At 53.1% G+C, this 24,545-nt stretch overlaps 4 protein-coding genes across 4 annotated transcripts; 1 reads left to right on the top strand and 3 right to left on the bottom strand.

Moving 5' to 3' along the window:
- Window positions 1-4,596: 4,596 nt before the first annotated feature.
- Window positions 4,597-7,728, bottom strand: QC763_204990 (uncharacterized protein; the record flags this gene model as incomplete). Its single annotated transcript, XM_062909542.1, has 4 exons — window positions 4,597-6,031; window positions 6,097-6,800; window positions 6,856-6,993; window positions 7,049-7,728. The coding sequence occupies 4 exons, from the start codon at window positions 7,726-7,728 to the stop codon at window positions 5,430-5,432; spliced, it is 2,124 nt and encodes a 707-aa protein (XP_062768341.1). The 3' UTR covers window positions 4,597-5,429.
- A 3,159-nt stretch (window positions 7,729-10,887) lies between these two features.
- Window positions 10,888-11,434, bottom strand: QC763_0034910 (uncharacterized protein; the record flags this gene model as incomplete). Its single annotated transcript, XM_062905557.1, has 2 exons — window positions 10,888-11,203; window positions 11,319-11,434. 2 exons carry the CDS (start codon window positions 11,432-11,434, stop codon window positions 10,888-10,890), a joined length of 432 nt encoding a protein of 143 aa, XP_062768340.1.
- A 6,141-nt stretch (window positions 11,435-17,575) lies between these two features.
- QC763_204980 (uncharacterized protein) lies at window positions 17,576-19,097 on the bottom strand. The gene is made up of 4 exons (XM_062909541.1): window positions 18,858-19,097; window positions 18,701-18,800; window positions 18,292-18,525; window positions 17,576-18,238 (listed from the first exon to the last, which is right to left on the bottom strand). The coding sequence occupies exons 1-4, from the start codon at window positions 18,978-18,980 to the stop codon at window positions 17,724-17,726; spliced, it is 972 nt and encodes a 323-aa protein (XP_062768339.1). The 5' UTR covers window positions 18,981-19,097; the 3' UTR covers window positions 17,576-17,723.
- Window positions 19,098-19,259: 162 nt separating this feature from the next.
- On the top strand, window positions 19,260-23,341 carry TOF1 (Topoisomerase 1-associated factor 1). The gene is made up of 3 exons (XM_062909540.1): window positions 19,260-19,459; window positions 19,513-21,940; window positions 22,023-23,341. Exons 1-3 carry the CDS (start codon window positions 19,385-19,387, stop codon window positions 23,162-23,164), a joined length of 3,645 nt encoding a protein of 1,214 aa, XP_062768338.1. The 5' UTR covers window positions 19,260-19,384; the 3' UTR covers window positions 23,165-23,341.
- Window positions 23,342-24,545: the final 1,204 nt, after the last annotated feature.

The raw sequence follows: 24,545 nt of genomic DNA, 5'->3' as shown, positions 1-24,545 counted from the left end.
GATGCCCAACACGTGATGCTGAAGGAGAAAAGAGCTACAGAATGAGTTCACCAAGTCTCTGAAATAGAAACAAAAAAAGATGCTGGAGTCGTAGGTGGCTATCTTGTCAAACACGGAAGGTGACTTGGGTGGTTATCGTCAACAGACGTCGCATCAAAGTTGACAGCCGTTGGATCTGGCGGGGAGAAAAAGTGGACGAGCCATTCCCCTTTGGGCAATCAGTGGGCCTCTCCGAGTCCGCAATGTGGCTCGTGCACTGCCGGTTGCCAAGGGGTTGGGTGAGAGATCGGGGAAGTGGGTCCGCAGGGTGGTATCATCGCAGCCGGTGACACTTGGCTGAGGGATGTCATCAGCAATCTCCTTCCGCTTTCGCTGCTGCCCTCTTCGTCGCCTAACTCAAGCGCAACCACACAGCTCGGGCTTGTCGGGTCAGAGCTGACACGGCAGCCTGCATCAAAATCGATCCCGGCTTTGTTTCAACCGGCGAAACAGGCCTTTCATTTCGCTGACCGGGAATGGGGCACCACGTCTCCGAAGAAGAAGAAGCATCAGCTTGTTCCATGAAGAATCTCTTCGGCAGTCGGAAGCCGTAGGATCTGCCGCTCTTCTGCGGATGCTTGAGGTGCGACGCCCCATTCGGGTATGGAATCACATCGCCATGCTCCACCGCACTACGCCGGACCTGTTCGGCTCACCTGGGCTGCCTTTGGGACGTGGGCAGGTCGGCACAGGTCTAGCCCTTCGAGCGAGGGCTGACTGCGATGCATGGTCGCTTCTGCTCAGCCTGTTGCTCGAATGGGTTATCAACTGCCATCGTGGCATCTGTGGCGGATGGATCAAAGCCTCCATACCTGCCGGGCGACTTGGGTTGGGGTAGCGTTGCTGTTACCTGTGAAGGGCGGTACCCTTCTACCCCTTCCTCATGGTAACCATGCCATCCCACTCCCCACAGCCTGGGCTCTGCCCACTTCGGAAGACCGTGCAGACGGAGGCAGTCCATTCTACGCCAAGTATCTGCACAGCTGCCGTGTGCTTTGCAGCGAGGAGGCGCGCTGACAAGGCGCCCCATCCACCCTCCTGCTTGTGCATCCAGGAAGTCAGACCTGAGTTGCTGAGAGATTGGGGAGCTGACATGGAACAGAGATGCTGTGGCACGGCTCTTCTCTGCTTCTTGGGTAACGGACAGGACGGATCTCTTCCCAGATACATGGCCGTCACGAAATCCCACTCCGCGGTTGTCTCTTTGCAACCTCGTATTCTCTCAAGCACGAGACAAGACAGCCGCGGAAATATCCGTGTTCTGCCCGTAGCTCCGGTGGACACTGACAGAGACACACCCGCAAGCCGATAACGGTATGTGACGGGGAGTTACTTCGCCCACACGCCCGCGAGTTGCCATCCCAAGACGGGTTTTCGCATGTCTTGGTGTCTCGACCTGCCCCCAAGGCGCCATATTCGCTGGAGGGTGGGCGACACGAAGCTGCCAAACACATGAATGGTCTGTTGGCTTGCAGAGCGAGCATCACGTTGTGGAGGGGGGCTAGCACCGGCCTGTACAGGCCCGCAGATGGACGCCTGCTTGGGGAACACGACAGGCTCCTGGTCGGCATCGTGGGCACCATCGGTGCAGTCTCACCCCGAAGAGATGCCCCCGCCGCGCCCCAGCCAGTGCGCAAGGCGATAAGTCAGCCGGCAGAGAGAGAGTTACACCATGCAGGGTAGGCCCCCTGATGGGCAGTCCGACATGTTGTTTTTCTGCTCCGGGAGTTGTGAAGTCTTGGGCTGGGGGTTTAGGGGCGCAATGACAGCGGTGAAAGTAGATCAGCCGGTTCAACCGCCTGAAATGAAGTAAAGATCTGGGGAAGCTTGCAAGCGTGTGTGTAAGTAGCTCTCCCCCACCCGATCCCGGTTTTCTAGCACGATATGTCCAAGGTTTTAAGCCAACACACGCCATTGATATCACATACCCCCTTCCCTATATCAAATATCAAGGTGCGGGGTGGTGGTGCTGGTGGTGATATCGAGTTTAACGTAGCAGCAAAACCACGGCACTAGCGACGATCTCTTTGCGTCATTGAGAAAGTTGCGCCTTTCTCTGCTGCTGTCAAGACTCTGCTGTTGTAGAATAGCAGATGTTCCCGTGCCAATCAGAAAGCGGTAGGCGGCGTTTCATTCCGCAAGTTTAAACAACCGGAGGGCACGTTTTTTTAATTTCTGTTATTTTCCGATCAGACCTTGACCCCGGGACTACCCCAGACAACAGGTTAAAAACCACCCCTCACTTTGGGGCGAGTTGTTGGACTATTTGGTACCTGGAGGGGGTTTCGGAGAAAGTAGGGGATAATACCACTACTGGGTGAAGAGGTTGGATGATGGGAGACGTGGAGAAACAAGCATGACGGTCTGGTGAATCGACAGACAGGGGAATGTTTTTGTTCCGCCTGGTTTTGTCTGGATGGATGGAGCATGATCATGGATGTTGTTTGTGCATTGCGACGGCGGGCTGTGAGCGGGTTTTGGCAAAAAAGATGGCACTGATGACAAGTAGTTGCGTGGTGAGTGGGATTTCCCACTTGGGAAGACTTCAAGATGCCTCCGCCGAAGGGCTTCCCGCGACGCCGTTTGCCGAAGGGCAAGGTTTGTGTGTGTTTCCGCCCGCCTTTTGATTATTATCTTTCTCATAGCCGTAACAGCACGTTCCCGTTTGATGAACAAGCCTTGTCATTTGGCTTGCGCTGGAGCGGGGATTTGGTTCTGTTTGTTTTTGTGTGTCGTCGTCGGCATCTCCGCACGCTTAATTGCATATCAGATCTTACTTGCAGTACTACCCTGGAGTGTTTGTGTGTGTGTGTGTGTGTGGGTGTGGGTGTGGGTGTGGGTGTGGGTGTGTGGGTGTGTGTGGTTGGAGGGAGAGCGCTCGTGTACCTGAGTGAGAGGGGAGATGAGGTAATTACTACTACCAAGATGCACCGTTACAGTCAAGTCAGGAATTCAAGGCCCCCAAAACGCCATCAGGCTGGCTTTGTAACATCTGGTTGGTTGAGGGAGGCAAGAAACGCAACGGCCTCATCTCGGTGTTCCATAACGGCCCGTTTTCACTCAGTGTGGGTAATGACGCACCTATCTGGGCTAGGTAGTTGTGGCTTGTAAATGGGAAGACGGCTGCTTTTGACGACATGTCGTGCTGAGAGGAGGACAGCAGCATCGAACCACCTACATCACAACAATAGGGCAAGGCTCCGAGGAATTCGGCCGAGATTACAGCTTTGCCTGCCTTCCAGGAGGAGATACAACGTTTTGGGGGATGGCATTGTGCAATTATGATCTGGCAGTGAGAAAATTCAGTGTGTGTGCATTTACCAAGATTGGGGGATCAGTGGGTGGGATGGAATGGTTCGTTGAAATGCAATCTCATCACTTACCTACCTAGGTTGGTTTTGACACATCTCCCTCTGTGGTCTCATCAACGTTTCTCATTAGGTAGACGCCGTGATATCGAGAAAAAGAAATATAGAAATTTTGGTGTGTTGAGGTCATCTCGCAAGATACATTGCCACTCCCCAACAAAGGCTTCCTCTTACCTGAGAGATGAGAAACTCGGGCTGGATACCTACGGACATTGTTCCTTACCCGACTGTCGAGCAAGCATGTAAAGGAGGGTGGGTTACCACGCTCGGCAAGCCCTCTCCGGATTTATTTGATAAGTTAACTCCATGTGGCTTTTAATTTTGCTCTGATGCTGCTGAACACCTCATGCAAGATCTCCTGTCGAAACCACTTTCTTGTTCAGCGGGTGGTCCTGATAGATTAACGCGACGCAAGATAGGTGCATAAGCATAATGATGCTCGGTGGTTGCATACCTACCTTGAGATGTGTGTATGTAATCCGTGTGAAGGTGAGTGTGGGGGGCGTCAGCGGGCCTGTCAGTTGTAGTACGCCCGGTCTGTCAAACGGAACCGACCTACCTACCCCAAGCATGATACAGACGAGATACAGGGGGCAGGAGGGCATGTTATTTTTCTTGCTTTTCAGCCCATGGCATGGCATCTTCCGTCCTTGGAGCGCAACGTTTCCCCCCCTCACTAGCCCATCTCTCTAGTGCAAACCGACGAGAAAGATTCTGGCTAAAACCCCAGCTCAGCTTAGCTTCGGTGTAGTAGCAGTAGACTTGCTATTCGGTTGGTATGTATGTGAGGAAAAGTAACAAACGGACCACACCTCTGCCGTCAAAAAAAAGGGGCACCACCACCACCACCAACCTAACCCGCCCGACCGGACGGCCATCCCGTATTCCGCCTCCCGCCAAAAATGCCGTGTGTTGTCCAGTTCTGTCCATTCAGTTTGCAAGTTCCACATCCCCATCCCAGCCCGTGTGTAGTCCACTACCTAGTCAACGTAACGCTGTGATGCTCTATCTCGGAGGTCCATCTTCCTTGTGGTTATCCAGTTGTTTTTTATCTATTACGCCCTACCTAGGAGGAAGAGAGCTTTGGTTGAGGTCTGGGAATGGGAATAGGATGGTCTGAATTTCCCCTCAGATTCCGAGGTGCCCTCCATCTTGTTGTCGTTCTGTGTTGCGTCTAGATCTGCATAAGTGGGCAAAAAAGCTTGTTTGTGTAAGTTCTGTGTTTTTATTGTCTATGCAATGTGTTATATACACCACGAAAAAACATCCATCATCCCTTGAACCACCCCAACCCGCCTTCCCTTTAGGAAGCCTTTTGCGAGTTCAACGTCCCTCTCCGTACCCTAACCCTTACCCCTTTCTTCATCCCCTTACCAACCCAACGCCAAAGCAGCAAATAGACTAGGCACACATACAACAACACAATGCGTACCATACCTTACAAAAACACCCCCCAAAATGCGCTCCAATGTGGAAAAAAGCTGCTTTCCAAACATCTGTTTTCTGATATTTTCCAATACCTGGCCCCATCGCCCCACCCCCCAAGAGAAAAAAATACAACCACCTCCTTCGCCCAATGAGTCCGCCTTTTTCCATACATTGTCATCATTAAAAAAAAAATGGAAAAATGGTATTGTATTGTAGACAACCGGACCCGTTCGTTGTAGAATGCGGACTATTGCCTGCCACCCATCGCTTCAAGCGTGCGTACCCAAAAAACGTATAGCAAATCGTTCCCCGCCGTGTCATCATAGTAGATAGTTCCAAAATAGCCAATCGTGGTGGGTATTTCTCGTTCGTGTTTTCGTTGGAGAAGAAGCTAGATAGGCCGTTGAGCCAAATAAAGACGAAAAAAAAAAAAACGAAAGCTACCGAGCCAAAGGAAAAGAAAAAAGAAGCCGCTCTTAGATATTGGGGGGAGAAGAGGTGGTGCACCAGTAGTTATTGTATCGGTTTTGTACATTTCGACGTGAGAGAAATATTGTGTGCTTTGGAAATGGTAGCCCAAAATGATGCTCTCTTTCATGAAGTTGCTCCATACACACTCGGCCCCGAGTTCGCAGAAGATGTGGCCGCCGTAAAGCTTCGCTTGCGCTTCATGCCGAGCGGATCTTGCGAGTAGTCATCGTTGCGATCGACTGAGCTTTGGCTCTGCTGTCCCAAGCCCAGAGGTCCGTGACCACCCCCAAAAGAATCCCTGATTGGTGTCCTCGAGCTCGAATTGCTCATGCTCGCTTGGAAGGCCTGGGAAAAGTCGTTTGGTGGCGCGATCGGGGCGCTCATTTGTGGCATCGAATAATCACTTCCTGTTGACCGGTATCCGGGCGTGCGAGGCAAAGAGAAGTCGACAGGGGCGGTAAGAGGGGCCGATGGAAAACTCGCGGTATAACTAGAGGACACGCCCCCTAATTGTGAGGTTGATGTCGTGCGTGGACCTGGAGAATGAGTCGCTGATTGCATGTTGCCGGACCCGACAGAGGACCGGTACTGGGTTCGAAGATCGAGGCCAAGTGGTAATGAGGCCGAGGCGGCTCGCAGACGTGACCCACGCTGTTGGCTTTGTTGAAGGCTAGAGGATTGGTAATTCGGGTAGTTCATGTGAGTTGGGGATTGTACAGTAGAGCCTGTGCTTTGGGTTAGCATTGTGGCTTTCAGACCGAGATTCAACTGCAGTGCCGCCGCGGCTTACCAGAGTAGCTGCTCGAATCATAGCCCCCTAGCCCGCTCCCAGATGATCCGCCAACCTGATCCTGCTGATACAACCCGTGTGGCCGACCACCTAACTGGGGAGATGGATTCCCGCCGTGGTAAGTAGTGTAATCAAGAGAATCACCCTTCCAGGACATGCTGGATCGTAGAGGCGACTGTAGCGAGTCGGAGCGTGATCGCGTCATGGTATCTCGGAGGTGAAGTGGCTGCAGAGGCCGTATTTGTTGTCTCGAATGATGACTATGCATCTGCATGCTGCTGTCGATGCTTGGCTGTCGTGCAAATGGATTCGATGTTCTTGGCCCACCACTCAAAGGCCCCGACGACATATGACTCGAGTAGCCGTAGCGATCGGTCGATGTTGGTGATAATGGAGAAAGTATGTCGGGCGAACTGAGCGAATTCGAAGGGTTGAAGCCTATGCCACCAAAGGCAGTGCTCAAACCGGTGGGTGAGAGGTGCTCATCTCCATCAGATCGCCGAACATCCACCATTAGCGGGCGCATCATATGGTCGTACGACGATCCTCCAAGGTCAACAGGAGACGCCATAGGGGCTCCCAGTCCATGAACTGCACCGTATGGGGAGTGGAGAGCGCCCAAGTTGTCAAAGTCCTCGGGGACAGCTCTCATTTTGATCATACGTTCACGATCGTCCGCCGTCAAACGTTTTATTTTGGCGCGTCTAGCAGGATATCAGCAATGGTTAGAGCCGAATGGCTTGTCAAGCGAAGACCGACCTGTTTTGAAACCACACTTGCACCTGGCGTGGACTCAGTCCCGGAATTTCGCGAGACAAACGTTCGCGGTGAGCTGCATCTGGGTGTGGTTGCTTCGCAAACTCACTCATCAGAAATCGGGTTTGCTGGTGCGTAAGTCTGTGAACATCGGTCAGACCCCCATTTTCCCCATGAAAGATTCCCTGATTCTTACCTGAAGCGCTTCATCTTGCGTCGCTGGGCGGTCCTCTCAGCCGCAGTCTGGGGTTGTGGCTGAGCATCACCATCTCCGTCCCCTTCTATCATCTCCTCGTCCTCCAGCACCTCCTCATCCTCTTCCTTGATGACCGTCTGGCTCTCGTTCCCTGGTTGACCCGGGCCTACTTCAGGCCCTTGACCCGTGGATGATACTGAACTCAGGGGGTTGGAGCCCAAGGACATGCCAGGGGTCTCGGTCGATGCCAACGGCTCCTCGTGTGCCGACTCGGTTGCTTTTTGCGCATATTGTTCCCCTTGATTTCCAGGCTGCTCTGGAATTGGCGATGGCTGCTTTGGTTGTCGTAGACCAAGAGGATCTAAGCGGTGGTGTCCCAATGGAGGGCTCTCCCGCTTTGGCGCCTCGATGTCTAAGGCGTTGCTTGGCGCAGCCACACTCCGCGGCTGCGCTTGCGAATCCGCATGGTCCGCTGAACCCGTCACATGTTCATATGACTGAGAGAAGATGTTGTTGTCTCCTGGCGGCAGAAACGAGTACTGACCCTGCCAGTCTGACTGCGTCACCGCGTCGTAGCTGTTCGACATACGTAGGCTTTCCGCGGACTTGTGAAAAGCCGTTTCAAATTTGCCAATGGACCAAGAACTCTGCTCCGGAGCGCTTTGCCTGGTAACAAGCATTGGGATGGATTGTCGACCGACGTTGAAGAAGATAGGGGTTCCTGGCTGGGCTCAGGGGCCAGTGGTCGGTATGGAGAGGCGGTCTGGATGGAATCAAGCGAGAGTCGTTGCCGGCCTGCGCAGAACGAGTATATCAGAAATCCCGAGCACACATCACCATCCACAGCGCCAGGTAGGCGGATCCGCTACCTCCTCTGTCCTGGATTCGGTCGAGGTGATCGTTGCCCGGCAGATCCTGGCATCCAAAGACTGAAAGTTCTCAGGCGATGCGAATATGAGCGAGAGTTGGGTCCGGATGGTTTCGATGATCAAACAGGATGAGTGCACTGAGGAGGGCAAAATGTGCGGTGGCGGTTCGAGCGCGATTTTTCTTTGGGGTTGATGTGCAGATGCGTCGTACCAGGAGACCAGGCCCACCAGTGAAAAGAAAGATCAGAGGGAGCCGCCGTGTGTGTGTTGGCGAGGACAGGAAACCACGGGGCTCGGGTATTAACCAACTGATCTACACGAACGCTGTCCAAGCTGAGGTCTGGCGAACCGTGGTTGTCGCCTTGGGTGATGAAGAGGCTGTCGTGGTTGGCAAAGGGGAAGAAGGGGAAAGGAGAGAGGTTTCCTTGGCTACCAGGGACCCAAAGGCAGGAACATATCTTGTATAAAATCAAGGTTGGCCAGGAGGATGCTCGGCGGGGACCCGTCTGCAGTTGGATGATCCCGTGGAATGGGATAGGGCGGGAGCTATGAAGCTCTTGTGGGTTGCCCTTGGTGGTATTAAGACCGTTCCTCAGCACCTTGGCCCCAGGGTAGGACAGAGCTAGGATTAATACCGGCGGAGGGCTCACTCCTCACGGAGAAATGTCGAGGCCGCATTCAAATACAGGACAGGGGCTGCACGGCCTACCGCAACAGTGGCAGGAGAGGGCTGGGGAGAGATCGGGGTACCTGGTACCTGACAGAGGATGGTAGCTTTAACGGCTAAGTCTACTGGGGGCCCTGTGTGTTGTCTGGGGTGGGCACTGGATGGGCCTTCGATTAGACGAAACCCCCAAGCTATGGCCACCGGTATTGTGATATTCGCTTTCTAGAGGATGGGGGAAGAGCTGAGCCACACCGTTCTTCTGCCCTCACCTTTTCTGGCTAGGCAAGGGTTGATGCGAGTGACGGAACTCTATCGTGGCAGCTGGCCCATAAGATCTCGGCTGAATGGCTAATGCCGTGCCAGGAAGTTGATGGAACCAACAGGGGGACAGTTGCTAGCACTTGAAAGCAGGCCAAAAACGGACAGGAAAACGCTCGTGCCAAGGCCAACGTCGTCGGTGCTGCAAGTAAGGCCGTTGAGAGAAGAAAAGAAGAAGTTGACCAGGCTGTGGAGAGGTGCCATGGGTCCTTCATAGGGCGGTTGTGAAGACACAGGCATACACATCGCATATAGTGCAGGGACCTGGGCATGGTCAGAATGCCAGAGCATACCGCAGTTGTCTGTAGGCGAGAGGAAGTCTACTGAACCAATGACACCGATGCAAACATCCGATGCTCAAGGGAGACGAGACACGGTTGCTCTACCATGGGTTACGAGCAGGCACCGCTGGGTACATGGTCGCCCTCGTGTCCTCTTGATAGCAATCCTGACCTCCTAAACTGTCTGTCCCACTGTACAGTGCAGGGACACACGCAACCGCTCCACAGTTCAGTGAACATCAGAGCGCCCCAAGACCGAGAGCAAGCAGCACGAGGCCGAAGAACGCTCAGAGAGATGCAAAGGTAGGTACAAGCTGTGCATGGCATCTCGGCTGGAGCGTTTCTGGGCGGGTGATTGGCTCTGCCTCACATTAGCTCAGTGTCGACTCCACGGAAGAAAGCATGACCGTTGTCGACGTTGCCTCAAGCCTTGAAGCCAATCATCGATGCCGATCCTACTCGGAGGAGAGGCGTGGTGTACAGTGTCTGCTGCTTGGTGGCTGCGGGAGAAAAAGGGCAAGTGTGAGAGCGACTAGGGAGGGGCGTGGTTGGGCAACAAGGTGCGCGGCCAGGGGAGGGGGGTGGACCCAGATCGGATCAAGAAGTGACAAGGCCACTGGCATCCTCCGCAACAGCAAGATCGGGGCAGCGATAGCTCAAAGCGGCAATTGTAGACGGGTGGTGTTGCGGGATGTGGAGTAGAGAAAGGTTTTAGGTCTTTCTGTCCTGGAAGCTGGCGTTTAGAGGGAAGGAATAGTTAGATCACGGGTGAATAGATATTCTGAATCGTTGTAGCTTGGTGAGTCTGACCGCTGGAGCACTGTCGAGGCAGTGGTAGCAGTGCTGGGGGTGTTGATGACCATGAACCTTGTACCGTGTGAGCAACGAGGTCTGCCGTTCACAGTGACTGCTCCATTTTAGCCAGTAGGGAACCACGCTGACAAGAGAGATTTTGTCTGAGCCGTCTGTTGACCCCCCTGTCAGCCCGTCTTGCCGAGCCCGTCTCTTCTGTCTGACAGAGGCACGCAACGCCAGTAACGACGGGGTGGAGCAGGCGGCGTAGGTGCGCTTGGGAGGAGACACTCGAACGTCGCTAAGCGTCCAGACGCCTCCGGGAGGCGGCGGCGCTGGGCAAGGCGGCTCTGGTGCGATTGCACGGCACTTGTAAGTGCGCAGTGCCGGAGTATGGAAGAGCTGGTGTCTTTTGTGGCCTCTGACAGAGCAGGGTTTGGGCCCTTGGGGTGGGCAGTCGGAGGAGTGGGAAACAGCGCCGACAAAGCCGCAGGCTGATATGGTGGGCGCTTCACCAGAGAGGAGAGCACACCGGATTCGGTGGAGTTTGGTGCAACTGTATGATGAGAACTACAGGAGAGCCAAGGTGTTGTGCAGCCAGAGGGTCGCATTGAGCAGGACGGAGAGGTGTCGCGAGAAGAGCCGGCCAAGTCTCGATTACTTGCACGCCCCTTGCCGTGCCGCTAACAGTCGAGCAGGGATGGGATCGAGAGCCAAGCAGTGCTGGGGCATCTCTCCTCTCGGAGCAGGGGGGTCGGTCCATGGTTTCATCCAGGGGTGGTTCTGTGAGGGGCTAGCGTAGGTACCGGTAGGGCAACGATGAGGCCAGACGAGAGCGAGATGGGGGATGTAGCAGGAGGGGCCATTCCCAAAGAGGTTGGAAGGCAACGGCTGTCCGAGGCTGGCTTCCATCTAGCAGCTGCTTGTTGAAATGCTACCCGTCCCAATCAGGGGTGCAGAGCAGCCAGAAGAAGCAGGAGATGGCCTCGCACCCTCTACTGCAACTGCAGCAGCACCTAACAGCTGATGGATGGCATGCATCGAATCGGATTCGGGATCGCTGCCAATTTGCCTGTCTTGCCCGGTGGGCATGCCGGCGTCTGTTCGCGGACCATTGGGGCCATGTGGAGCCAGTGTAGCCTCCGATCCCCGTCCCCCGTCAGACATCGGCTCCGTGGGTGACAGTTGACTTCTCACGGCGGCATCCTGGGTGGGGCCCGGCGCTTCTCTGTTAAACCCGGACCATCAGTTTCTGCAGACGGGACCATGGATCAATTCCACCAAAGAAGCATTGGATCTTATCAAGTAGAAAACTGACGAGGAATCTGACAACCTAGACAGACTGCTGCGTCAGGAAGAAGAGGTGAGCACTACAGCGGAAAGCATCCAATAGGTAGGTAGGTAGTGGTTTGCCGGGGGTTGGGTGCTGTGCGACGGTAGGTGGCTCTGAATGACACATCGCCTAGATGGTCATCGTTGCGAATCAAACAGATTCACGGTGACGTTTTGGGAAGAAAGAATTGGCCTCAACGGCCTGGACCCTCGTCAGTGAGTAGCCTGACCAAACAAGGCAAGCACGATCAGTGTTCAAGCTTTTTGGCGACTCCCGGGGAAAGAGCGGCTCGACACCGAAGAATGCAAAAGAAAAATCTCAAACAAGCGCCTGCCTCTTCAGCTCTCTTTCTTGGTCTTGGCTGCCTGGTCGAGGCTGCAAGCACCACCTTCCATATTTTTTCCATGCTCCAAAAGAACCCAGTCTCTTTACATCCGACAGTATGCGGCTACCACCAAGGCACCACCATCGCCTCACATGTTGTCTCCGGGCATCCCAGGTCTCCTCCAGGTGAAGGCCGAGGTGAGTGATTCGAATCAATGGACTTGCTTGCGGTATGCAGCATGCCGCCATGCGCCATGCAGCAGTTAACCGTCAGATTAAGGACTTCGGGGTTGTCCGTTCCTTTACTGTCGACACCACGCTTTGCCATTGTCGACACCGAGAGCCCAGATCCCCCAGACTTCCCAGATTCCCCAATCGTGCAAGCCAAATGCCCGCGAGCCACAGTCGTGGAATTTCTTCGGACTCTACCAGACATGGCATAATCTCTTGAAACGACATAAACAACGCATTATCAACTGGCAGGGAAATTGGCAAAGCAAAGAAAGAATTCGCAGCCCGCACGTTGCTTGTATTGGGCTTAGCGGGACGGATGTGGTGGGTGGTTGCAGCCGCTCAGTACCGTTGCGTCCGGGGCTGCTCAGATCTCATCGCGCGCCGAGCGTGTTCCTGGACTATTCCCAAAGCCGCCTCGGGGTGGTGAAAGTGAGAAGCATGGCGGCACAGACCGGATCCTTAGGGCTTGTGCTCCGGTCTTCGGGCCGCTCCAGTCCTCCTCCGCGTTACCCTTCTTGACTTCTCCACTTTCCCGTCACGACTGATGAGAATCTCAAAGAAGCGGCTGACGGGGCATGATACCGAGCTGTTTGGAAGACGCCGCGGTAAAACCGAGCTGACTTCTCTCGGCAGTGGAAAGATCGGGTGCCTTGCAGTTGCAGGACAGCAAAAAGTCTGCACTGATACCCCAGGATTCAAACGGTCTGAATGGCTACTGGCCTGCCTCGCGCCTCTACCGCCTACCCAGACGCCGCGCTTACGCAGCTGCGCTTGTCTCGCTGTGTTCCCCACAGCTTCATCTGATAGGGGTAAATGTCAGCTCTGCTGCATCCAAGCTCCTATCTATAGGGTAGATGGCGAGCCCTTGCAACAAGAATAGCAGACGCCAGACCGCGGCAACAAAGAGACTCCACGGAGAGGAATTGGAGTGCTCTGTTGCTCACTGCTATTCTCAGCCTGTTTCGGGTTTGACGGTGCCGGATAATGCGTCAGACGTAACTGTCTCGTCGGTCCCGACGGTCATCCATTTCACAACCGTCTCGTACATGGAACGCGAAAACGGTGAGCGCACGTGCTGGCTTCTTACGCCTTTTGATCCTGTCTGTCTGTTTGCTTCCTGGCAGAAGTGGGCTCGGAGCTCTAGACCTGGGCATCCCCGATGCCGCGTTGTTGAGACGAACAGACGGTTGGTGTTGGAGTGTCTATCTCTACCTGAATAATTCATTTGGCAGGGCGAGAGGTCTTTCGTGTCCAAATGATTTCTTTGATGGTTGCCCGGAATGGGCTCTTCAGTTGCCACCATCTTCGTGTTGTGGAAGTCATTCCTGTCGTCGCGGCATTTCCCAGTTACACCCTCCGCGAGTGTAGGTTCCGGTTCCCGGAGTACACGACTACGACGAGATCAGATTTCCAGTTTCACCTTTTGAAGCCCTGACGGCTGTTCGGGGCCTGAATCTGCTTGCGAGACGTTGGTGAGCTGCCACCATCCCTGTGTTTGGATCAAACACGAATTCTAGCCAGAGCACAATCTCGACTTCCGGGTTGCGCAAGCCGCGTGCCTGCAGATGAAGCACGGCGAGAACTTTGTGCGATCATCTGGAATCCAGGAACCCTGGATACGGGCCCCTATTGTGAATGCAAGAAGCCGTCTGATTGTCCAATAGATCAGCTGTCCAGTCCTCACACAAAAGATCCCCGTGGATCCAGCATCAGGGCGAACACACGGCAGCAGACTGAAGCACTCAAATTCAGTCAATAGCTCGTCAGATCGATCCCCGGGCTACCAGCGGGATGGGATGAATCAACATGGGAACCTGTCGCATCGTCGTCCTCCGGAAATAACCCGCTCGCTGAGTTGCAGAATCTCAACCTGCAGGAGCGGGTGGAAAGGGGGCTGACATCAAGCGTCTCCCTCCACAACCCTTGACAAGACTTGCAACATGCTCCGTCCAGGGCAAGATTTTTCTCTAGGCCACGAGCTGGCGGCAAAAACCATCGAGACCCAGCCCCTTGCTGTCGGCCCACGCCCAAAGACACGCGCTGATGCTTGCTGTTTTTGCCGCATTTTACCACCAGCGAGACGTCATGCCAACGGCCTGATGGCGACGGGCCACTTGTACGGCCTTGCTGGCCACGACGAACCCTCCGTTTCTGCGTTTAGGGCCACGTCGAAGTGCCCGGTGCACTCAGTATCACCTGAGCTCTGCCAGCTTCAAGGCGAGCGACTCGGTCTCGTGTTGCTACAACCCGACGGTGTCAAAATATCCCCTATACTAGACACAAGCGGCTGACCAAACGGATGGCTCAGATTTCAAGGCAGGACCTTGTGCAGAGATATGCTTTCCGAGCCTCGTTTGAAGCAAGGCCATTGATCCCAGAACATGTCCCATCAGTTCAGAGACTTCCCCGGCCTCGACAAAGTAAGAGTTAGAAGACCGTTCGGAGGATCAGTTCTAGTTCCACATGGCTTGCGCATTTCCTTATCCACCGGAACATCATCAAGCACTCGACAAGGCCGAGGATGCTTGACACACTCCTACCAAGTGGGCTTCCCCTCACATTACCCACCGTCATTAATATCGAGCCGTGCAGCCTGCATTGTGCATTGCGCGAGCCTAACTTGGATTCTGCCACACGTGGACTCATCAATTCGGCCGGTCGTGCAAAGCAACGCATGCTACGCATTGTGACGGCGCTGTCTCGCTTGCGCTCAAGGCGCAGTTTGACGCAGACTGCTCGAGAGCAGTTTCTGGGCTTGTCAGGATTCGGAGGAGCCTCGAGGAGAAGCCCCCATGGAGAGACGCACCTACTTCTCCAGCACTTGCTGGCGTGTCCGACCTTCCTTTCGTGGAATGGCTGCTGGTCAAACCGTGTCTTATCATTCAGCTCCTCACAAGACATCTTGTGACACGGCTGCCGGCATGTTTACGATTCGACAGAGAACTTTTTAGCCCAGTGATGCGACTCAGGCGAAGAATATCGCAGGTGCCTGGTACAGCATCACGCAATTGTCAAACACGGCGTGGCAGAACGTTGGTGATTATCGGCTTTCCTTCAAGTGACTTGCTTACCACCGTGACGTGAGAGCTTGTGGGCGCGAATGGCTTGTCCTTGAACCGTTTTGACGGGTCTGTTTAGCCGAGTTGTCAAACGCGGCTTGCTCAAACTATTCACTGCGTTCCTGGCTGTACAACTTCTAGGTCATGTTGTTTGTTTGTTCGAGACCGCCAACCTGACGATCTGATCGAAAATGCTTTCAAAGGTCGAGATAGATGATGTTTCCCGCCATATATAAGCTTGCGAAGGTAGTGGAGATGCCTGTCATCCTTCTTGCGCGAATATCCATGCTGATTTCGAGAACCAGTCAACGGGGATGTAACTCGATATCGACCAGAGGAGTCACTCAACACCGAGCACGCATGATTCACCTGATTCCTGAGATACAACCGAACTAGGCATGGGACTGTCTTTGACTTGTGTGGCACATGACTTTGGTCCCGTTACAAGGCATTGCTGTGTTGTGCTGTAAGACCAGACTGACGGATCCAAGCACAATACCGAGGATCAAAACAAAACTGTCAAATTTGTGCCGATTCGTCAGTTTTCCCTTTGGAAGCTACCTTTCTTATGGTGGAGGTAAGCTCCAAGCTACCTACCGCCAACAACAACAACAACAACAACAACAACAACAACAACAACAACAACAAAGGCATTTTTGTTTTTCTAGGCCCGGCCGGTAAAAATGGCGGACATGGGGGTTTTCCCTCGGCTTACCATTCCAGGCTCAGTCTTTGGCCGCCGCCGGGAGAAGCTGAGGAGGTCTTGGTTTGTTTTTGCCAGCCACTGTTTCTTCTCTCACTTGTTTATCAGCCCCCATTGGTTGATTCTGCTTTTTCTCGAGTTCACGATCGATAGATAACTACCTCGAACTCACTCGGAGCCTGCTTGCTTGCTTTTCCACACAGGGGTAGAACACGACATTCGGGCTAGCAAGTTGGGAAAACTACTTGTGGTACCTAACCAACAAGAGGCGAGACATGCCCGTTCTTGCGGGCTTCCCTGCATGGCATGGTCTACTCTAGTACGCAGGAACAGGATGGGATGGTCAATTTACCCCTTTGGGAAACACCGGATTTTTTGATGTGAGCCGGGGGTGCTTTTCCGAAGAGGGGGGAGCATGGTTTTTGCTGTATTGTGTGTGGTGTGTGTGTGTGTGTATGTATGAACCCCATATTTTTTCCGAACGCCCGCTTTCTTTCCTGTCAGCCGGTTTTTGCTTGTGAGGGATGTATTTGCATGACAGACAGATGGAGGCTGGGACGATCCGCTTCAAGGAGAAAGAAACCAGCTTCGTCGCTCTCCGTGATGAGAGCGTATTGGTTTTGGTTTGGGGAAGATTGATGTCATGCCTGTTTCGTTATTTTTTGCCTGACCACCGGACACTGGGGGAGGGAGGAGTATCAAGACCTTGAGGTTTGTTAATATATATACCCCCTATATCAGAACATCACCACCAACGAGAGGTATTCTTTTTGGCATCCCGAACCTAGCTGTTGCTTTTTGTTGACATATCACACGACAGTTCCGGCCGTCAGAGTTGGCCACATTTGGTTTGGTTCTCTATTGCTGGGAACTTCCGTCTGAAGGTTCAGTTTGAGGGGATGTGTGTGGGTGGGGTCGAGCTAGTTTGACTAACGGGGTGGGAATATATTGCTCTTGATCCGTTCTTGCCATGGCAGGTACTATATGAGAGTCTGGGGGTACGGGAGGGGGTTTACTGGCTGTCATGGGATGGGATGGGATGGGGACCGGAAGGGGCGGGTGCCCCCGGCATTGTTGCTGATTCACATTACACTCGGCTTAAATGGGTGATGGGGAGTTTTGCCTGGGAAGGGGAAGGTGGAAGGAGAGGGTTGGGCTGGGGTGGTGGTCGGCTGTTGTTGTAGTTGTGGTTGTGGTGGTTGTTGTTGTTGGGGTGTGCTTGGGGTAGTTTTTGGTTACCTTCTCATCTCTCTCCAGTGAAGGACGGCCTGTTCCTCCCCAAGATCTCACAGCGAGATTAGCGGGCTCTCACCACACAAGCTCCCAGGCGATGGTTTATCGAGAGATGAACATGGCTGGCTTCGGGACAAGCCGAATGAACAAAGAGAGGGGACAAAAATAGCTTCTCAACTGCTAAGTTTCTGTAGGGTGACCGGGGGGGAGGGGGGGAGGACAGATTAAAACTGCAACACACACACACACACACACACACACACACACAGGTCGGCCGGTTCATCCGACAGGTAGGAGGAGGAGAAAAGCAAAAAGAGATTCGTGAGAAAGTTTGCTGCTGTCCTGGTAGACTGATGCCGAAAATATTGGGCAATTTGTGAAGCACTACCGAGTGGTGTCGGCTACTTTTTGCGGGGAGGTGAGAAAATTGGATAGATTGCGGGGTGTAATCTAAGTTTTTTTTTTGTCAGCGTGCAGAGGGATTTTAATTGAGTGCATGGTCAATGGGGGGATAGCGGTGAGGATTAGTAAAAGGGAAATGGGCTGAGGGGTACTGGGTGTGGTTGAGGGAGTGGATTGTTTTGTTGCCCCTTTTTAATGGAAGGGGTTGGTTGCTATGTAGACGTGAAATGAGGTTTGTTTCTGTATTAGAGGGCGACTGGTTTTGCGCTTTGAAGCAGGTAAGTGACAATGGAAGGAAGGGGATGATCCGAGTTGTTTACCGTGCGGTGTCATGCTCTAGTAGAGGGATGGATGTGAAATAACCAACAGATATGTAAACATATATAAGCATTGATACATGGCTTGATGAAAAACGCTGTCTAAATTCTATCATGACGCACACAGCACCTCTCCTGCCCACTTACTTCTTTTGGGCATACTCATAAAACCCCTTCCCACTCTTCTTCCCCAACCACCCAGCGGCAACATAATTCTTCAATAACACACTCGGCCTATACTTGCTATCCCCCGTTTCCGTATGCAAGACATTCATGATCGCGAGGCAAGTATCAAGCCCAATGAAATCCGCCAACTGGAGCGGACCCATGGGGACGTTGGTGCCATTCTTCATGATAGCGTCGATGGAATCCCGGTCTCCGACGCCGGATTCGAGGCAGATGATTGCTTCGTTGATGTAGGGCATCAGGATGCGGTTGGCGAGGAAACCGGGGGAGTCGACGGAGTAGGAGACAATTTTACCCATTTTCTCGACGAAGGAGACGGCGGTGGCGAGGGTGGTGGGGGAGGTCTGGAGGCCGGAGATGATTTCGACACCTTTTTGGACCGGGACGGGGTTCATGAAGTGGGTTGCTACTACGCGGGAGGAGGCGGAGGTGTCGAGAGGTTTGGAGGGGTCCTGGGTGGCGGCGGCAATACCTGGATGGGTGTCAACATGGTGTGGTGGGGGCAAGGAGTTAGGGGAGTCTTACGGGTAATGGAGATGGAGGAGGTGTTTGTCGCCAGGACGGCATGGGAGGGAGCGATGGAGGCGAGGCGGGAAAAGAGCTCGAATTTGAGAGAGGGGATCTCTGGGACGGCCTCGATGACGAAGTCGGCTTCGTGGAGGGCGTCGAGGGAGGTGGTGGGGAGGAGGAGGGCCCTCGCCGCATCAGCTTGGGACTGAGTGAGCTTCTCCTTTGCGACTTGCTTGGCGAGAAGAGTATCTGGGAGTCGTTAGTCAAAATTGATACTGGAAAATGAAGGGCCAGGGTTGATAAAAAGAATTGGGAGGGTTAATGAGAAGTGGTTGAAGCCCGTTTTTGGTGGCTTGAGTGCCTCTTTCCATGGCTTGGGTTGCCCCTTAATGGGTCTGGTTCAGGGTTGGTAGTGACAACATACCAGCAAAGACAAGGCCCTTATCCAAAGACTTCTGGCTGGAGTCGACGAGGGTAACTGGGACTTGGGCCTTCATGGCAGCCACAAGGGCAATACCGAGACCCTGTTCATCTCATGTCAGCTACAATTGCTATGTTCATCTCATGAAGAGGAAGCTCACCATCTGCCCCGCGCCGATAACACCGAGACGCTTGACATCGCGGGCACCCTCATGCTTGACAGCAGATGAGTAAGACCGAACGCTGAGGCGGTTGCCCAGACGGAGCACTTGTCTAGCAGACATGATAGAAGCCGTTTTTACCTGAAATACACAAACACAATGGAAAAAAGAGTGAAAATGAGAATGAAGCTCTCTTGTGAATGCAACGGACTGAGTGACGTCGGCTAGCCTCGGTAAATCCAAGGACCACCCCCGGACCGATTGCTGCTTTCGGCCGACTCTCTGCCATGTGCCCTGTCCAGGATAGTGCGAGCTCCAAGACACACACTGTGAGCGCACTGTGTCTGTTTTAGTTGGGCAGACGCGGTCAGTCGCGTCTGATTTTAATGGGTTTGAGCATCGCGTTTTCATGCCCACGAGCGCCAAGCCACAGCAAACAAGATACCACGACGACGAATTCGAGTTAGTATCGTGATAGACGAAGACCGTATGCTGGTATAAACGACATTCGAGAATAATACTCCGACATGGAGGACAACGAGATCCCCAACGACACTGTGCACCCCGAGGTGCGGGCGCACATCAACAGTCTTGTTTCTGCGGTAGGCTTTCTCGCCAGCGATCCTTGACACAAGTTGGCTGACAGTTGGAATAGCTGGGTGGTTACAGTGTAGACAGCGACGACGACAAGTATAAACTCGGCGACGACGCCCTCGAAGTCCTGCGCGATCTGAAGAAATGGATTCGATTCTACGATGAGAAGACGAACCGCATGGACGTTGCGCGATGCCTCGCCGAAGCGAATATTGTCTGCACCGATCTCCTCCAGATTCTTGCTTTATGGCCGCCAAGCGACAATGATAGCAAATACAGGTCAAAGGTTGCGTTGGCGTGCTACGAGCTTATGGTACCGCTTACCTGGCCCATCGAGAAGGACCCCGAGACCATGACGGTCAACCACCACAGACATCTGCCAGTGTTGCAGTTGGCGCAGCTGAATTACAAGAGGGCGATTATCAACTTTGATGCGGCGCAGATTTTGAATACGGCGATCAGGGTAGCGCTGCCGAGTATGGCTTTGCCGATTGGTGACAGAACAGCGAGAGATCAGGGTATCATCAAGTTGATTCTATACTTCCTGCGGAATATCGCCATGATTAGCCCGCCTTCAGGGATCAACTACGAGGGGGACGAATCCCAGATTTCGAGGTCAGCGCTGATTGATGCCTTCTCGTTCCAAGATGTGTTCCTTGCCATCTTGACAATCGCATCGAACATGGGCGAGGACTTCCGGACGGAGGACGTCATTATCCTGGAGATATTATTCCACTTGCTCAAGAGGGTGGACTCGAGCAAGCTTTTTGTCAGCGAAAAGCAGCTGAACAAGATCAAGACGGACGAGCTGACGGCCGCCATGAACAAGGAGGCAGCTATGCTGAGGTCTTACAACAAGAAGGGGCCATCAAGGCATAGTAGGTTTGGCACCATGATTTGGGTGAAGAGGGAAAATGGGAGAACAGTCACAGTTTCTGGTCAAGACGCATTACTCGACCCTGCTGCGCGAGAACGGAAGATGGACGGCTCCAAAACCTTCAAGGCACCAAGACGAGCAAGGAAAGACGAAGCGGACAAGGAGCTAGGTCCACCTGTCAACCTCGACGAACGCGCCCGTCAACAGCTCAAGGATTTTGTCTCTGACTTCCTCGACTCTGGCTTCAACCCCCTATTCCTCCACCTCCAGCGATCGATCGATCGAGAAGCGGGCCACGTTCTTGAAAGCCACAAGGCTCAGTTCTTCTACCTGGTATCATGGTTCTTGGAAGCTGAACGAGTACGCCAACAAGCCAACAAAGATCAAAAGAAGCCTGCCCAACCAGCAGCTGAAGATGATGTCAATACCTTCAACCTTGTCGCCGGTGTTCTGCAGCCCGAGATGATCATCACCCTCAACAGATACCTCGATCGCGCCTACACGGACAAAAATTGGCCGCAGCTGACGACCGTCATGCGTTGTTTTACCCAGATACTGCTCACCATCCAGGAGATGACCGACAGCGGCAACGAAGAAGACGAAGAAATCGCCGACAACCTCCTCAGCAACCTCTTCTACGAAGAAAAAACCCACGATACCATCGCCAGCGTCGCACGCACCTTCAAAGACCAAGGCTTCGAGTACCTCGACGCCTGCACCGAACTCACCCACACGTTCCTTCGCATCTTGGAAGCCTACTCCAAGCAAAACGTCGACATGCAAGTCCGCTCCCGGCGACGAACCCGCAAGAAGAAGAAAGCCAAACAGGCCGAGGCTGTCGCCGCTGGGGGGACCAACTCGGACGCGGAAGAAGACGAAGACCTCGTCAACCCCGTCTCGGATGACGACGACGAAGCCGATGCCCGCAAGGCGGAGCATACCTCCCAAGAGCGCAAATTCAACTTTGCCCAGTTCGCCACGAGATTTCTACCCCAGGGCGTGGTTGACACATTTGTCAAGTTCACCCACTTTTACCAGGACCTCTCTCCCGAACAACTCAAGCGTGCGCATCGATATTTTTATCGGGTGGCGTTTAAGCATGAGATGGGGACTATGCTCTTCAGGCTTGACATCATCTCCCTGTTTTACAACATGATCAAGGGCCCTCAGCCACTTGATTCTTCCACTGTCGGGAAGTCGGTCTACAAAGAGTGGGAAGAGCTGGTGAAGCAGATTTTGAGGAAATGCACCAAGAAGCTAGAAGAGCGACCGGCGTTGTTTGTCGAGTTGTTGTTCAGCAAAGAAAAGCAAACGGCGTTTTACCTTGAGTACGGCTACGAGAGGCAGACGAGCTCGGTGTCGACAAACCCCCGGCCGGGGGCAGAGTTGGAGTTTAAAGACAAGATGCTGGAGAAGGAGGCGCAGATTGCGATTGTGGTGGGGGTGTTGCTGGATAGGAACCAGACGGAGTGGTTGGAGTGGGTGAAGAAGACTTTGGCGGAGGCGGAAAGTGAAAGAAGGGGGTGGGAGGGGGAACAGGAGGCGAGGCAGTCGGGGGCGACAACGGATGGTGAGGTGGTGGTGGGGTTGTTGCCTGAGGCGCCGTATACTGGTGAGTTTTCCCCTGAACACAGAGCCTTGTGCGATTGTTTACCTTTGGTCCGTGCGCGCTAACATGACAACCCGCCTTGTAGTGATACACCCATCCAATGACAAGTGCCGAACGGCAATGTTCAAGAACCCGCATTTGAGGCTGTTGATGAAGCTAGTTGGATTTGAGAGGTTAGCGCCGACGTTGGATGAGACTCCGGATTCGGTCTGGATCGTTCCCGGGAGGATGAGCGCGTATGATCTAAAGGAAAATCTGAACATGATCAATAAGGCGGAGTTTGAGCCCCCTACTTTTGAGGCTGGGGAGCTGGCGGAGGATCAACTCCGCAGAAAATCTGCTGGGACAAAAGCTGCGCCGAGGAAGAGGGCGACGTTTGATGATGGGGATGATGATGATATTTTGGATGATGGGGAAGAGCCGCTTTTTGCTGCGGGCCGGTTGAAGTCGATCAACCCTACGGGCGATAGGCCGAAGAAGTTGAGGAGGAAGAGGATGACGATAAATAGTGATGGGGAGGAGGTGGAGGAGGTGAGGGAGATTGATGATGAGGAGGCGGTGGCGAGGGTGAAGGCGAGGAAGCTGAAGCAGCTGGAGAAGTTGAGGAAGATCAAGAGTGAGATGTATGTGAGGGCGAGCGATGATGAGTCGGATGAGGAGGCGGATAAGGAGTTTTTTGCGAGGGAGGAGGAGAGGAGGCAGAAGACGAGGGCGGCATATGGGGGGCCGGCCAAGGAAAAGGAGAAGGAGAAGCCGACGGGAGTGGAGAAGAGTGCTTGGGAGAGGTTGTTGGACGGGGATGATAGTGAGGAGGATGACGAGGATGCGGTGGTGGAGAGGCCAAAACCGAAGAAGGCCGCCAAGAGGGGCGGCAAGAGAAAGTCGGATGCTGCTGATTTGGGAGACGATGAGGACGTTGATATGGATAGGGATGATGATGACGAGGAGAATACGGCGGATGATGAAAGTGAGCGATCATCTTCAGCAGCCTCGCCGGCGCCGGCTAAGAGAGCTGCCAAAAAGAGGAAGCCGAGCAAGAAGCCGGTTGACGATGATGGGGATGAAGAGATGCAATCTGCTACTCAGACAAGTGAAAAAGGTGTTGGTGATGAAGACAAGGGTGGTGGCGAGGAAGATACCGATGACGACATGCCGGTCGCTGCGCCAGTACGAGTGCGACCGAGGGTTAGAGCAGGGTTTATTGTGGATAGCAGCGATGAGGAGTGATTGTTTTTGGAGGTTACTACATTTTGTACACATATACCAATGCATGGCGTCTGCGTCATCTCTTCATAACATCAGTAAACAAGCCGGAAATCGACGGCGGGATCAGGCTACAGGCAAGGTTACTGTGTACTTTGAGCATGCTGGATTTGCTGGCCTACCTAAATAATAAATGCTTACTTTTTTCTGCACTCTTGACTCTGGCATAGGCAGTTCAGCAATGAAGACATTATTTATCGGTTGCTGGATATGTTATTGTTTGGTCTCGATGGGCGTCCAGAGAGCGCTGCCCTCAAATTACGCCCCGATGCTTCAATATTGGCTTGTAACAATGATAAAGTAAAGTAACGCCATCACACGTCCGGTGAGGTAGACTTTAACACACGCCAATTTCCCAACATCTACCTCTTTAATCCTCCCCCTTCCCCTACGAGCATTCTTTCAACAACCATCTTCTTCCCTGCCTCTACTAAAGGTTAGAGTTGCGGGCCGTCCCGAAGCGAGCTGTCAAAAGAGGGTCTAGATGGGTGGAGCACTGAAGAAAGATCCATGATGGCTTGCACGGACATGACCCACATGCTCCATCTTCTAAGTTGCGGATTGCAGTAAATATCCTAGGGAAGAAATGGTATGGTTCTACTTTGTAGAAGGTGATATAAGGTAGCGCAGTGATTATATATAATTCTCAGCTAATTAAATCCATGAGCTCGGGTCGACGAACCCTTAGAGGGCTTACCTGCTTGCATCAAAGACAAGCGCTATCTAGGGAAAGACGGTCTAAACTCGGACTAAATGTAAGGTTAGTCTACCAAAAGACGAACTCAGCTTGGGTTAAAGACAGGGTTTGTCTAGAAATGGACAGTTTAAGCTCGCATTGAAGATATACTAAGCTCAGATCAAGTGGGAGTAGGTTGGGATAAAAGACGAGGGTTAGATAGGTGGATATGGCTGATGTGATCCCCCTGGAGAGAACCCTAGCCGCCATCGCCATGTCCATGCGTTATTCAATGCCTGCGCCGTGATAGCTGGCGCAAAAGGTTAAAACACCTGAGGTAAGTAGTGAATATAGCTGAGGCAAAAGGCGTGTATAGCTGGGATAAAATACAGATGTAGTTGGGAGAAAGCGTATATGTAGCTGGGACATTGGAAAGATAGAGCTGGGACGATGGAACAACATAGCTGGGATAAAGAACACATGTTGCTTGGATAAAGGAAACATGAAGCAAGATGACAGAAAGATGTTTTTTTTTAAAAAAAAAGAAAATTACATGTAAAGTATAACAACTTGTGTTTTTTACGATGACCGTCACACAAAGTTGTTGGCGGGATACCAGAAATAGCCAGAAGAATCCATCTTGGTACCGATGTCAATTTGAGAGCCGTC

Source organism: Podospora pseudopauciseta (genome assembly GCF_035222475.1).
Source record: "Podospora pseudopauciseta strain CBS 411.78 chromosome 2 map unlocalized CBS411.78m_2, whole genome shotgun sequence".
NCBI lineage: Eukaryota > Fungi > Ascomycota > Sordariomycetes > Sordariales > Podosporaceae > Podospora > Podospora pseudopauciseta.
This window is presented reverse-complemented; position numbering and strand designations above follow the sequence as displayed.